Here is a 13,144-nt window from a genome sequence, read left to right on the forward strand (position 1 = left end):
TCAACAACCTCCTCCTCACCTCCAGCCTCACTCTCCCCACCTCCAGCTTTGCTCCATTCCCCCCACTCCTGGCACTCCCTCACAGCCTCAAAAGTCCCTCCCCAGCCTTTTTGTAGCCCCCTTCAGATACTGAAAGGCCACAAGAAGGTCACCTGGGAGCCTCCTCTGCTCCAGCCTGCACAGCCCCAACTCTTTCAGGCTGTGCTCACAGCAGAGCTGCTGCAGCCTCTCAGCATCCTCCTGGCCCTGCTCTGGACACTCTCCAGCATCTCCACAGCCCTCTTGTCCCAGGGGCTCCAGAGCTGGATGCAGGACTCCAGGTGGGGTCTCAGCAGAGCACAGCAGAGAGGGAGAATCCCCTCCCTGGCCCTGCTGGCCACACTTCTGCTGCTGCAGCCCAGGCTCTGGTTGCTCTCTGGGCTGCAAGTGCACACTGCTGGCTCACACTGAGCTGCTCAGACATCCTGATTTGAGCTAGGCAAGCAGCAAAATCTTCCTGCATCATCACCACATGGAAGGCCACCTCGTGGCTGGGGCTATATTTTTCCTGGTTTATGCTTCTACATCTCCTTTTTGGATTACAAATATTGAGACTCTAACCAGAGAGCAAACTAATTCTCTTTGCTGAGGTTTGTGCAAGTTTATCTTTCCACCTTTAAGCAGCAGTTTGGGCTGCAAGACTCTCCAGTTGTTGAAATGTTCTAAAACCTTCCCTAATTCCTTTAAATTTAATCTGTAGATATTAAGTTCTGCAGGAATTAGTTTTGGCAACCCCATAATAGAATCTGTCTGTGCTCACTGTAAATGAATTTGGGGAAACTGTCATTACAGATTTCATTAAATATTTAATAGTTTTATATTGGCCTCACTGCAACTCACTTCTGAGCCAGACTCAAATCCTCCCTAACAGCCTGGCCTAGAACATCTTCAGGGAGAGGCCATCCACAGCCTCCCTGGGCAACCTGTGCCAGTGTCTCACCACCCTTACTGCCAACAATCTCTTCCTCATCTCCCCTCTCACAGCTCAAAGCCATTGTCCCTCATCCTGGCACTCCTGGCCTTCTCCAGCTCTCCTGGAGCCCCTTCAGCTACTGCAAGGCTGCTCAGAGGTCTCTCTAGAGCCTTCTCTTCTCCAGGCTGCACAGCCCAAACTCTCCTAGCCTGGTCCCACACCAGAGGTTCTCTGATCTCCTTTATGGCCTCCTCTGGAGCCTCTCCAGCAGCTCCAGGTGCTGCTTGTGCTGGGTTCCCAGAGCTGGAGGCAGTGCTGCAGGAGAGGTGTGAGCAGATTGGAGGGGCAGAATCCCCTCCCTGTGCTGCTGCTCTCCCTGCTCTGGCTGCAGCCAGCACACAGCTGGCTCTGGGCTGCCAGCCACCAGTGCTGGCTGCTGGGCACTCTGGCACCAACTGACACCCCCAAGGCCTTCTCCTGCAGGCTGCTCTCAGCCACTCCTCCCCCAGCCTGGATTGGTGCCTGGGATTGCCCTGCCCCAGCTGCAGGACCATCCATGGCAGCCAGCTGGTGCCCAGCAAGTGCACAAGCAGTGCCTCACTGTGCAGCTGAGCAGATCTCAGGCTCCCAGCAAAGGCTGCTCCCTCCCACAGCCATGGGTGCAGAAGGCTTTGCAGCACTGAGCACAAGCCCCACTGCTCTCCATGCAGGAAGCTGATCCCAGCAAGGGAAGTCAGGCAGAACTCCCTCCCTGGGCAGAGGAAAAGGGTGACTTAGTATCAGATAGCCTCAAATAATTGTTTAGGGAGAAAGCAGAGCCTCAGGCATGTTAAACTCAAATAATTCTTCAGCTTTGTTGTTTAATACATCCTCAGGATTTCCTCCTGACAAATACAGCAAGAGCTGCACCTCCAGGAGTCATTCCTGAGCACTCCACAAAGAGCAAATATAGAAACTGTCAACTGCTTGCTGTGTAAGTTGTCCCTTTAAACAAAAGCAGCACAAAGCTGGACTGGGAAATGGACAAAATCTGGGAGCCTTTATGACTGTACAACCACCTTACTAAAGCAGAAAGGGCTGGAGATGAACCTCAGTTCATAGGGGTACAGATCAAAGAGGAGCTGAAACCAGCAGCTGCCAGTACCTGTGGGCTCTGCACTTGGAAGCTAAAGGCTCCAGCATCAAGCTGGGAGCACACAACAGTTAGGGAGAATCCCTGCTCAAAAGCACCCTGTGGAGGGTCACTCAACAAAGCACCAGCTCAGAGTCTTCTGCTGAAGCATGAAGTGGCACAACCCAGCCAGGCCAGACCCTCTACCTGGGCTGGGAGGTACCCCCAGAGCTGGGCAATGCCCCAGCCTCAGTCAGTCTTGTCTGGGTCACCTCCTGGCTGAAAGGCATCTTGGTGGCCTCCTCTGGACCTACTCCACCAGGTCCATGTCCTTCTTGTGTTGACACAGAGCTGGACACAGCACTGCAGGTGAGGTCTTCCCAGGTGTGTACATTGACTGCTGTGCACAGGTGAATCCAAGGGCAAGCTGTGGAGCACACTGGCACTCTTTTAGGAAAAGCAGCCCTAAATTCCCCCAGCCCAGCTGACCTCTGCAATCCCTGCCCACAGGACAGCAGCCAGCTGCTCCAAGCATCCTCACTCACTGCTGCATGCAGACAACAACCAACTCATGTTAAGGAAGTCTTTCCTTAAATTCCAAGAACAACCCACAGGACTGCATGTTGGAAAAGCATCTTGCAGCCAGGAGGGCCAGGCAGAGCCTGGGCTGCAGCAGCAGAAGTGTGGCCAGCAGGGCCAGGGAGGGGATTCTCCCCCTCTGCTGTGCTTGGCTGAGACCCCACCTGGAGTCCTGCATCCAGCTCTGGAGCCCCTGGGACAAGAGGACTGTGGAGATGCTGGAGAGTGTCCAGAGCAGGGCCAGGAGGATGCTGAGAGGCTGCAGCAGCTCTGCTGTGAGCACAGCCTGGAAGAGTTGGGGCTGTGCAGGCTGGAGCAGAGGAGGCTCCCAGGGGACCTTCTTGTGGCCTGCCAGGATCTGAAGGGGGCTACAAAAAAGCTGGGGAGGGACTTTTCGGGCCGTGAGGGAGTGCCAGGAGTGGGGGAATGGAGCAAAGCTGGAGGTGAGGAGAGTGAGGCTGGAGGTGAGGAGGAAGTTGTTGAGCAGGAGAGTGGTGAGAGGCTGGACTGGGTTTCCCAGAGAGGTGGTTGAGGCCCCATGGCTGGAGGTGTTTGAGGCCAGGCTGGCTGAGGCTGTGTGCAGCCTGCTCTAGGGTAGGGTGTCCCTGGGCATGGCAGGGGGTTGGAAGTGGCTGCTCCTTGTGCTCCCTTCCAGCCCTGACTGATTCTGTGATTCTATGATCTCAGTGAGGCCCAGGATTGTCACCTGCTGCTGGTTACACTCCAGGCTTAAACACCCTGCAGACCTGCCAAGAGTCACCCCACAGAATGCTTCCCCGAGCCGAAGGAAGGTCATTTGTCAGCAGAAGGGAAGGGGGTGAGGGAGGCGTGGAAGCTGCCAGAACATTTACTGCAGGAGTGTTGCACAACCTCCAGTGGAGTGCACAGGGAGCAGGCACCTGAGAATGCACTAATTGCTCATTATGCAAGCACACCTCAGGCGCTGGGAGCAAAGGCTGGGGCAGGAAAACCTGGCTAACCACAAAAGAGCTCTGAAGGGGAGTTAGGAAATTCTACACGTGGGTACCATTGGGCTCTTTGCTTCTCTCTCTGCTGGAACCCTGTAATCCTTATTAATCTCCTGTTTGTTCCTGGAAAGTACCTTTTCTCTGCCAGCAGAGCCCCGAGCTCAGCTGCATTAATCCCTGCCCCTCACTCTCAGGACAAGCACAGGACATCAGCAGGCATGCCTGCAGATCTGCTCTGGAGTCTTCCTTGGCCAAGCTAATGTAAAGAAAGAACCATTTAAAAGCTAGGAACAATGTTCCCACAGGGTGCCAGATCTGCAGCCAAAAGCCCCACAGGATCCTGTCACACCAAATCCTGACAAGCCTTGCCAAAGGGCTTCCTCAGGATGTAAAGTGCTGGAGGAGTGACTAGGCCCTCTGTGCTGCAGCTGGAAAGGGTAACTGCTGCAGCTGGAAGGGGATGGGCAGCAAGGGATAACTGCTGCAGCTGGAAGGGGATGGGCAGCAAAGGGTAACTGCTGCTGCTGGAAGGGGATGGGCAGCAAAGGGTAACTGCTGCAGCTGGAAGGGGATGGGCAGCAAAGGGTAACTGCTGCAGCTGGAAGGGGATGGGCAGCAAAGGGTAACTGCTGCAGCTGGAAGGGGCTGGGCAGCAAAGGGTAACTGCTGCAGCTGGAAGGGGATGGGCAGCAAAGGGTAACTGCTGCAGCTGGAAGGGGATGGGCAGCAAAGGGTAACTGCTGCAGCTGGAAGGGGCTGGGCAGCAAAGGGTAACTGCTGCAGCTGGAAGGGGCTGGGCAGCAAAGGGTGACTGCTGCAGCTGGAAGGGGTTGGGCAGCAAAGGGTAACTGCTGCAGCTGGAAGGGGATGGGCAGCAAAGGGTAACTGCTGCAGCTGGAAGGGGATGGGCAGCAAAGGGTAACTGCTGCAGCTGGAAGGGGATGGGCAGCAAGGGGTAACTGCTGCAGCTGGAAGGGGCTGGGCAGCAAAGGGTAACTGCTGCAGCTGGAAGGGGATGGGCAGCAAAGGGTAACTGCTGCAGCTGGAAGGGGCTGGGCAGCAAAGGGTAACTGCTGCAGCTGGAAGGGGATGGGCAGCAAAGGGTAACTGCTGCAGCTGGAAGGGGATGGGCAGCAAAGGGTAACTGCTGCAGCTGGAAGGGAATGGGCAGCAATGGGTGACTGCTGCAGCTGGAAGGGGATGGGCAGCAAAGGGTAACTGCTGCAGCTGGAAGGGGATGGGCAGCAAAGGGTAACTGCTGCAGCTGGAAGGGGCTGGGCAGCAAAGGGTAACTGCTGCAGCTGGAAGGGGATGGGCAGCAAAGGGTAACTGCTGCAGCTGGAAGGGGATGGGCAGCAAAGGGTAACTGCTGCAGCTGGAAGGGAATGGGCAGCAATGGGTGACTGCTGCAGCTGGAAGGGGATGGGCAGCAAAGGGTAACTGCTGGAGGTGGAAGGGGATGGGCAGCAAAGGGTAACTGCTGCAGCTGGAAGGGGATGGACAGCAAGGGGTAACTGCTGGAGGTGGAAGGGGCTGGGCAGGAACTGCTGTTCTCAGTCTGGGAAGTTCTACAGCCATCCAAGAACCTCCTGTTTAAGGACTCTTCTCAGCACCATCAGCTGCTCTGCAGCATTTCCAGTTACAGAAGAGAGCACTCAAAGTCATCTCAAAATGTGTGACCAAAAAGAAACAAACCCACTCCTAAACCAGCCAGCCAAAAACCCCAAACCAGAGGCATTTAGAGGACATTTCAAAGCCCAGCTCCAGTAAAAGCAGGACAAATGTCTTTAGTTTAGCAGATTTCCAAGCTGTACAAAGTTCAGTGCCTGCTGGAGAGCTTCCTCTGTGAGCAGACCTGCCCAGGCAGAGCCAGGGCACTGCCTATGGACCTACAGTGCCAGAGAGCAGAGCAGCAAACAGAGATGCAGAAGCTGTGGTCACCGTTGGGTCTTCTGTATGGACAGGAGCAGTCACTTCTGACTGGGCTGGGGATCAGTCTTGACACTACTTAGGTTGGAAAAGACCTCTAAGATCACTGAGCCCAACTGCCACGAGCACTGAAGCACCACAGCTACAGCTTCTTGAACACCTTTAGGGATGGGGACACCCAACACCTCCCTGGGGCAGCCTGCTCCAATCCTTGACAACTCTGCCTCAGCTACAAACCTTTCCTCCTTGGCCTGTCTCTAGATACCCTCAGCAAAAGTCCCTCTGCAGCCTTCCTGCAGGATGCCTTCAAGTACTGGAAGGAGCTCTAAGGTGCCCCTGGAACAAGCTCAGCTCCCTCAGCCTGTCCCCATAGCAGAGGTGTTGCAGCCAAACATGTCTGGGATGTCCTCCAAACTGGACACTGATAATGTGTTCACTACTGGACACCAGGCACCAGGCCACAGGTTCTGACCCCCATGGCAAGTTTGAGCTCCTGCCAGTCCCTAAGGCAGCAGAGCAGAGCCCTGCACAGCACAGCCCAGAACTGCAGGCAAGCACAGCAGTTTTCCCCCACTGTATGGCAGGGGTGGGAAGGGACTTCCAGAGATCATCCAGTCCTGGAGCAGGGGCACCCAGGGCAGGGTCCAGCTCAGGCCCCCCCGGTTCAAGAGGGACACAGAACTGTTTGAGAGAGTCCAGTGCAGAGCCACAAAGATGATTAAGGGAGTGGAACAGCTCTGTTAGGAGCAGAGCCCGAGGGAGCTGGGGCTGGGAGCTTGGAGAGCAGGAGCTGAGAGGTGACCTCAGCAGTGGTTATCAAGATGTGCAGGTGAATGCCAGGAGGCTGCAGCCAGGCTCTGCTGGGGGATGCCCAATGCCAGCACAAGGGGCAAGGGTGGATGCTGAGGCATAGGAAGCTGCATGGAAATACAAGTTGGACTTTTTCCCTGTGAGGGTGCCAGAAGCCTGGCACAGGCTGCCCAGGGGGGTTGTGGAGTCTCCCTCTCTGGAGAGATTCAAGCCCTGCCTGGATGTGTTCCTGTGTGATCTGCTCTGGGTGCTCCTGCTCTGCAGGGGTGTTGAAATGGAGGAGATTTGGAGGTCCCTTCCAGCCCCTGACATGCTGTGATTCTGTGATCAAGCCCAGCTCCTGGCTGCAGCCAAATACTGCAGTTTGGTTTCTGGGGCTAGCAAACAGTCTTGCTGACCCTGTTCCCGAGGGCAAAACCTTCAGACAACAGAGTCAAAGAATGGGAGGGGCTGGAAGGGACCTCTGGAGACCACAGAATCATAGAATCAAGCAGGTTGGAAGAGAGCTCCAAGCTCCTGAGCCAGCCCAGGATGCCATTGGCTCTGCTGCCCACCTGGGCACTCTGCTGCCTCCTCTGCAGCTCCTCTCTCCCAGCACCCCCAGCTCCCTCTCTGCCTGCCTGCTCTCAGCCACTCTGGCCCCAGCCTGTAGTGCTGCTTGGGGTTGCTGTGGTCAAAGTGCAGCACCCTGCACTTGGCCTTGTTCAATCTCATCCCATTGGCCTCTGCCCACCCATGCAGCCTGGCCAGGTCCCTCTGCAGGGCTCTGCTACCCTCCAGCAGCTCCACAGCTGCTCCTAGCTTGGTGTCATCTGCAAACTTACTGCTGCTGGACTCAATCCCCTGCTCCAGACCATGATGAAGATACCGAACAGGACCATGCCCAACTTTTCCAAACCAATGCCCATTTGCCCTTCCTTCTCCAGTACCCTCTACAGGTCACATTGATGAAACTCCTGACCCTCAGCACATGCTTCACCGAAGGCACAGCCCCCATGGCAGCAGCACTTGCTTCCCAGGGATGCCCCTAAACATGTCACAGTGACTCACCTCAATTTTGTCTGTTTTTGCATCTCCCCAGTACAGCTTCTCCTTCTCCAGATCCAGTGCCAAGCCGTTGGGCCAGCCCAGGGAGGTGTTGACCAGCACCCTCCTCTCGGAGCCATCCAGGTAAGCACACTCTATCTTGGGGCTCTCGCCCCAGTCTGTCCAGTACATGTAGCTGTGAGCAGAGAGAAGGCAAAAACCAGAGTCAGCAGCCCTCCTGCCTCAGGAAGAGCTTCCTGGATCCTTCCCCAGCTGCACCAACAGCCCCACCTGAACTGTGACCAGAGATGGCAACAGAAAGTCTGAGCATTAAAGAGAATCAGAGGACCATAAATCACAGCATAGGCTGGGCTGGAAGGGAGCTCCAAAGCTCATCCAGCCCAGCCCCCTGCACTCAGCAGGGACATCCTCCACTAGAGCAGCCTGCCCACAGCCCTCTCCAGCCTCACCTGCAATATCTCCAGGCATGGAGCCTCAACCACCTCCCTGGGCAACCTGTTGCAGTGTTGCAGCAGCCTCCTGCTGCAGAACTTGTTCCTCACATCCAATCTCAATCTGCTCTGCTCTGGTTTGCATTGCCCTCATCCTGTCCTTGCAGGAACAGGCCCCCTGCAGCCTTCCTGTAGCCCCTTCAGCTGCTGGAAGCCCCTCAAAGCACTGAAAATGTGCAGTGGCCCAAGGGTGTCACAGGCAGGGTAACACTGAAGGTGGAGAGAGAAAAGAATGCAGAGGTTTGCAGAATGGGTTGGGTTGAAAGGGGAAGGATAGGTTGGAGAGGAGAAAAAAATGTCTTTGGTGCAAGAGTGGTCAGGGCCTGGCACAGGCTGCCCAGGGAGGTGGTGGAGTCCCCATGCCTGGAGGTGTTGCTGTGGCCATGGCACTTGGGGACAGGGTATAGTGGCCATGGTGGTGCTGGGTTGGTGGTTGGACTGGATGCTCTCAGAGGGCTTCTCCAAATGAACCTATTCTGCTCTATGGTTCTATGACCTTAAAGTTCATCCAGTTCCAACTCCCTGCCATGGGCAGAGACACCTCCCACTAGCCCAGGATGCTCAAGACCTCATCCAACCTGGCCTTGAACATCGCCAGGGTGCACCTACATGACAGGGTTGAGCACCATGGCAGCCTGGCACCAAAGCCCTGCCAGCCCAGACTCACCCCATGACAGGGTTGAGCACCATGGCAGCCTGGCACCAAAGCCCTGCCAGCCCAGACTCACCCCATGACAGGGTTGAGCGCAATGGCAGCCTGGCACCAAAGCCCTGCCAGCCCAGACTCACCCCATGACAGGGTTGAGCACCATGGCAGCCTGGCACCAAACCCTGCCAGCCCAGACTCACCCCATGACAGGGTTGAGCACCATGGCAGCCTGGCACCAAAGCCCTGCCAGCCCAGACTCACCCCATGACAGGGTTGAGCACCATGGCAGGCTGGCACCAAACCCTGCCAGCCCAGACTCACCCCATGACAGGGTTGAGCACCATGGCAGCCTGGCACCAAAGCCCTGCCAGCCCAGACTCACCCCATGACAGGGTTGAGCACCATGGCAGCCTGGCACCAAAGCCTGCCAGCCCAGACTCACCCCATGACAGGGTTGAGCACCATGGCAGCCTGGCACCAAAGCCCTGCCAGCCCAGACTCACCCCATGACAGGGTTGAGCACCATGGCAGCCTGGCACCAAAGCCCTGCCAGCCCAGACTCACCCCATGACAGGGTTGAGCACCATGGCAGCCTGGCACCAAACCCTGCCAGCCCAGACTCACCCCATGACAGGGCTGAGCACCATGGCAGCCTGGCACCAAAGCCTGCCAGCCCAGACTCACCCCATGACAGGGTTGAGCACCATGGCAGCCTGGCACCAAAGCCTGCCAGCCCAGACTCACCCCATGACAGGGTTGAGCACCATGGCAGCCTGGCACCAAAGCCCTGCCAGCCCAGACTCACCCCATGACAGGGTTGAGCACCATGGCAGCCTGGCACCAAAGCCTGCCAGCCCAGACTCACCCCATGACAGGGTTGAGCACCATGGCAGCCTGGCACCAAACCCTGCCAGCCCAGACTCACCCCATGACAGGGCTGAGCACCATGGCAGCCTGGCACCAAAGCCTGCCAGCCCAGACTCACCCCATGACAGGGTTGAGCACCATGGCAGCCTGGCACCAAAGCCTGCCAGCCCAGACTCACCCCATGACAGGGTTGAGCACTATGGCAGCCTGGCACCAAAGCCTGCCAGCCCAGACTCACCCCATGACAGGGTTGAGCACCATGGCAGCCTGGCACCAAACCCTGCCAGCCCAGACTCACCCCATGACAGGGTTGAGCACCATGGCAGCCTGGCACCAAAGCCCTGCCAGCCCAGACTCACCCCATGACAGGGTTGAGCACCATGGCAGCCTGGCACCAAACCCTGCCAGCCCAGACTCACCCCATGACAGGGTTGAGCACCATGGCAGCCTGGCACCAAACCCTGCCAGCCCAGACTCACCCCATGACAGGGTTGAGCACCATGGCAGCCTGGCACCAAAGCCTGCCAGCCCAGACTCACCCCATGACAGGGTTGAGCGCAATGGCAGCCTGGCACCAAAGCCTGCCAGCCCAGACTCACCCCATGACAGGGTTGAGCACCATGGCAGCCTGGCACCAAAGCCCTGCCAGCCCAGACTCACCCCATGACAGGGTTGAGCACCATGGCAGCCTGGCACCAAAGCCCTGCCAGCCCAGACTCACCCCATGACAGGGTTGAGCACCATGGCAGCCTGGCACCAACCCCTGCCAGCCCAGACTCACCCCATGACAGGGTTGAGCACCATGGCAGCCTGGCACCAAACCCTGCCAGCCCAGACTCACCCCATGACAGGGTTGAGCACCATGGCAGCCTGGCACCAAAGCCCTGCCAGCCCAGACTCACCCCATGACAGGGTTGAGCACCATGGCAGCCTGGCACCAAAGCCCTGCCAGCCCAGACTCACCCCATGACAGGGTTGAGCACGATGGCCCGAGGCTCGTCCAGGTTGTCGGCGATGAGGACCTTCCTGGCGGTGCCGTTGAGCCGCGTCACCTCGATGCGGTCCGTGCCGGTGTCCGTCCAGTAGAGGTTCCTGGCCACCCAGTCCACGGCGATGCCGTCGGGGTGGTTGATCTCGGTGGTCACCAGGGTCTGCGCCCCGGAGCCGTCCAGGTAGGCGCGGCGGATGGCGCGGACGTCGTCGTCGGTCCAGTAGACGTAGCCCTCCAGCGGGTCGTAGTCGATGGCGATGGCGTGGCGGATGCTGTCGATCTGCAGGATGATGTCGGTGAAGTCCGGCGTGTCCAGCGAGATCCGCCGCAGGTCTGTCCTCCTGGCCAGCAGCAGCACCTCCTCCGCGCCTGCGGGGACAACGTGCGCCCTGCCAGCTCCTGTGCCGCCGCTCCGCACAGCTGCCGCCGCCGCGGGCACCTTCCCTCGGCGCTGGCGACGGGCAGCGGGGGACTGCGTCTGCAGAAGCTGCTGGCAGCTCAGGGAAGAGCTGCTCAGCCTGGGCGCTGCCTGCACCTTGTGCTTGGTAGAGATCAAGAAAAACCCTGCGTGCTTGGCACCCCTCGTCCCTTCCGGCCTCACTGTGCTGAGTTGCTGCACTGGCAGACCCCTTGGCTGGCCAAAGCGAAGGGCAGCAGTGCTGGGGTGAGGACAAAGAGTGATTCTATGATTCTATGACTAGTGCCAGGGTCTAGTTGATTGGATAGAAACACAGAACCAAGCAGCTCCAAGCTCACCCTGCCCAGCCTAGCACCCAGCCCTGCCCAATCAACCAGACCATGGCACTAAGTGCCCCAGCCAGGCTTGGCTTCAACACTTCCAGCCACGACCACTCCACCACCTCCCTGGGCAGCCCATTCCAATAGGGCTGGGTGCTAGGTTGGACTGGATGAGCTTGGAGATGTCTTCCAACCTGGTTGATTCTATGAAATGCAGACTTGGCTGAGCAGGGCTCACTCCTGCCCAGCTCTTCTCAGCTAGCTGCCTGTGCTGACAGCCGTTTCACAATGGCAGCAGCCTTCTTCTGGCCTCTTAAACCAACGTGGAACACAGACTGGCTAGGGGTGGAAAGAACCTCAAAGCTCAGGCATTGCCAGCCCCCTGCCATGGTCAAGGACACCTCCCACCAGCCCAGGCTGCTGAAGGCACTCATAGAATGAGTTGGGCTGCAAGGGACCTTGAAGATCATCTAGTGCCAAGCCCCCTGCCATGGGCAAAGCTTCCACTAGCCCAAGTTGCTCAAGGCCTCATCCGGCCTCGCCTTGAACACCTCCAGGCAGGAGGCAGCCACAACCTCCCCGAGCAACCTGTGCCAGTCTCTCCCCACCCTCACTGCCAACAATTTCTTCCTGCTCTCCACTCTCACTCTCCCCTCTCCCAGCTCAAGGGCATTGTCCCTCCTCCTATCAAGTCCCCTAAGAACCTCCACCTCAGCCTAAGAAAGGAGTAACATGGGTCTGGCAATTCCTTGCTAAGTAAAGGAAGTGAGAGACACCTTTGGGAGTGGGAGGATGGCAACAAAGTCCTCCAGAAGGTTTGGGTAACATCTCCCTGTGCTATCCATACAGCAGGCACAGGGACAAAAGACTTCTATGAAGTCAAAGCACCTTGCAACCATAAGACTGTGGCTTTCCACAGCTGCTTTTTGACCTGACCGTGGGCAAGGGGGTGAGACAGGTGTGCAGGCAGCAGGCAGGGCCCTAGGAAAGCAGGGCAAAGAGCTTTGCTTTGTTCATTTTTCTCCTGGCAAAGCCATTAGATAGGAGTGCTCCTTCCAAATCCATGCTAGGATGTAATCAGAGCCTGCTTACTGAAGTGCAAGATTTCTCTTCCAGCACCTTTCAAGAGCTAGAAGACTCCTTGCAGCTGTTTGCAGTCCTTCAGAGGATGCAGCAGCAGCTGTCTCAAGTACTTGAAAGAGCTGATTTACAGCAATTATCCCAAAGGACAGACACCTCCCTGACCCTTCCCTGTCACAAAGAGGCTGCTCATCCCTCATTAGCAGGTGAGCTACTCCATCAGAGAATCACAGAGTTGTTTAGGTTGGGAAAGTCCTCTAAGAGCATCAAGTCCAACAATCCACCCATGGGCATCAAACCTGGCAGTGGCCAGTCTCTGGCTCTCTTCATTAGCCAGGCAGATGTCTCAGCAGAGGGACTGGCAACCAGCAGTCAGTTACACTGGGTGAGAAGAAACAGTGTGCAACGGCAGCCTGGCTTGGGACAGAAGCAGGGTGGGCAGCAGGGACAGGAGGACATGAGGTTTGCTCTGCTGTCCCCTGAGCTCAAGGCGACAGGAGCCAGGTGCTGGCAGGGAGCTGCTCTGCCGTCCCCTGAGCTCAAGGTGACAGGAGCCAGGTGCTGGCAGGGAGCTGCTCTGATGTCCCCTGAGCTCAAGGTGACAGGAGCCAGGTGCTGGCAGGGAGCTGCTCTGATGTCCCCTGAGCTCAAGGTGACAGAACCCAGGTGCTGGCAGGGAGCTGCTCTGCTCCAGGTTTCTGCCAGACCTCTGCTTTCACAGAACTCTCTCAGCCCTTGTCTCTGGTGTCCTGTCTGTGTCTCAGTACTGACTGCTCCTTGCACAGAGGTTTTTGCCCAAGCACAAACCCAAGCCCTCCACACCTGGCTCTGCTTCTCACTGGAAGCACAGACCAGAGGCATCACACAGCTCTCTGCTGCTGGCACTCCAGCTGCTCCTCCCAGCTCCCGGTGACACGGAGCAGCCACCTAAA

At 57.4% G+C, this 13,144-nt stretch overlaps 1 protein-coding gene across 2 annotated transcripts in view; it reads right to left on the minus strand.

Moving 5' to 3' along the window:
- LRP5 (LDL receptor related protein 5) overlaps positions 1-13,144 on the minus strand; it is a 96,426-nt gene that overhangs the window by 39,035 nt on the left and 44,247 nt on the right. For both annotated transcript variants that reach the window (XM_064163094.1, XM_064163096.1), the window contains 2 exons: positions 10,367-10,763; positions 7,400-7,571 (listed from right to left, as the gene is read on the minus strand). In XM_064163094.1, the coding sequence (XP_064019164.1) occupies positions 7,400-7,571; positions 10,367-10,763 (569 nt within the window). The remainder of the gene's footprint in view (positions 1-7,399; positions 7,572-10,366; positions 10,764-13,144) is intronic.

Source organism: Pogoniulus pusillus, chromosome 24 (genome assembly GCF_015220805.1).
Source record: "Pogoniulus pusillus isolate bPogPus1 chromosome 24, bPogPus1.pri, whole genome shotgun sequence".
NCBI lineage: Eukaryota > Metazoa > Chordata > Aves > Piciformes > Lybiidae > Pogoniulus > Pogoniulus pusillus.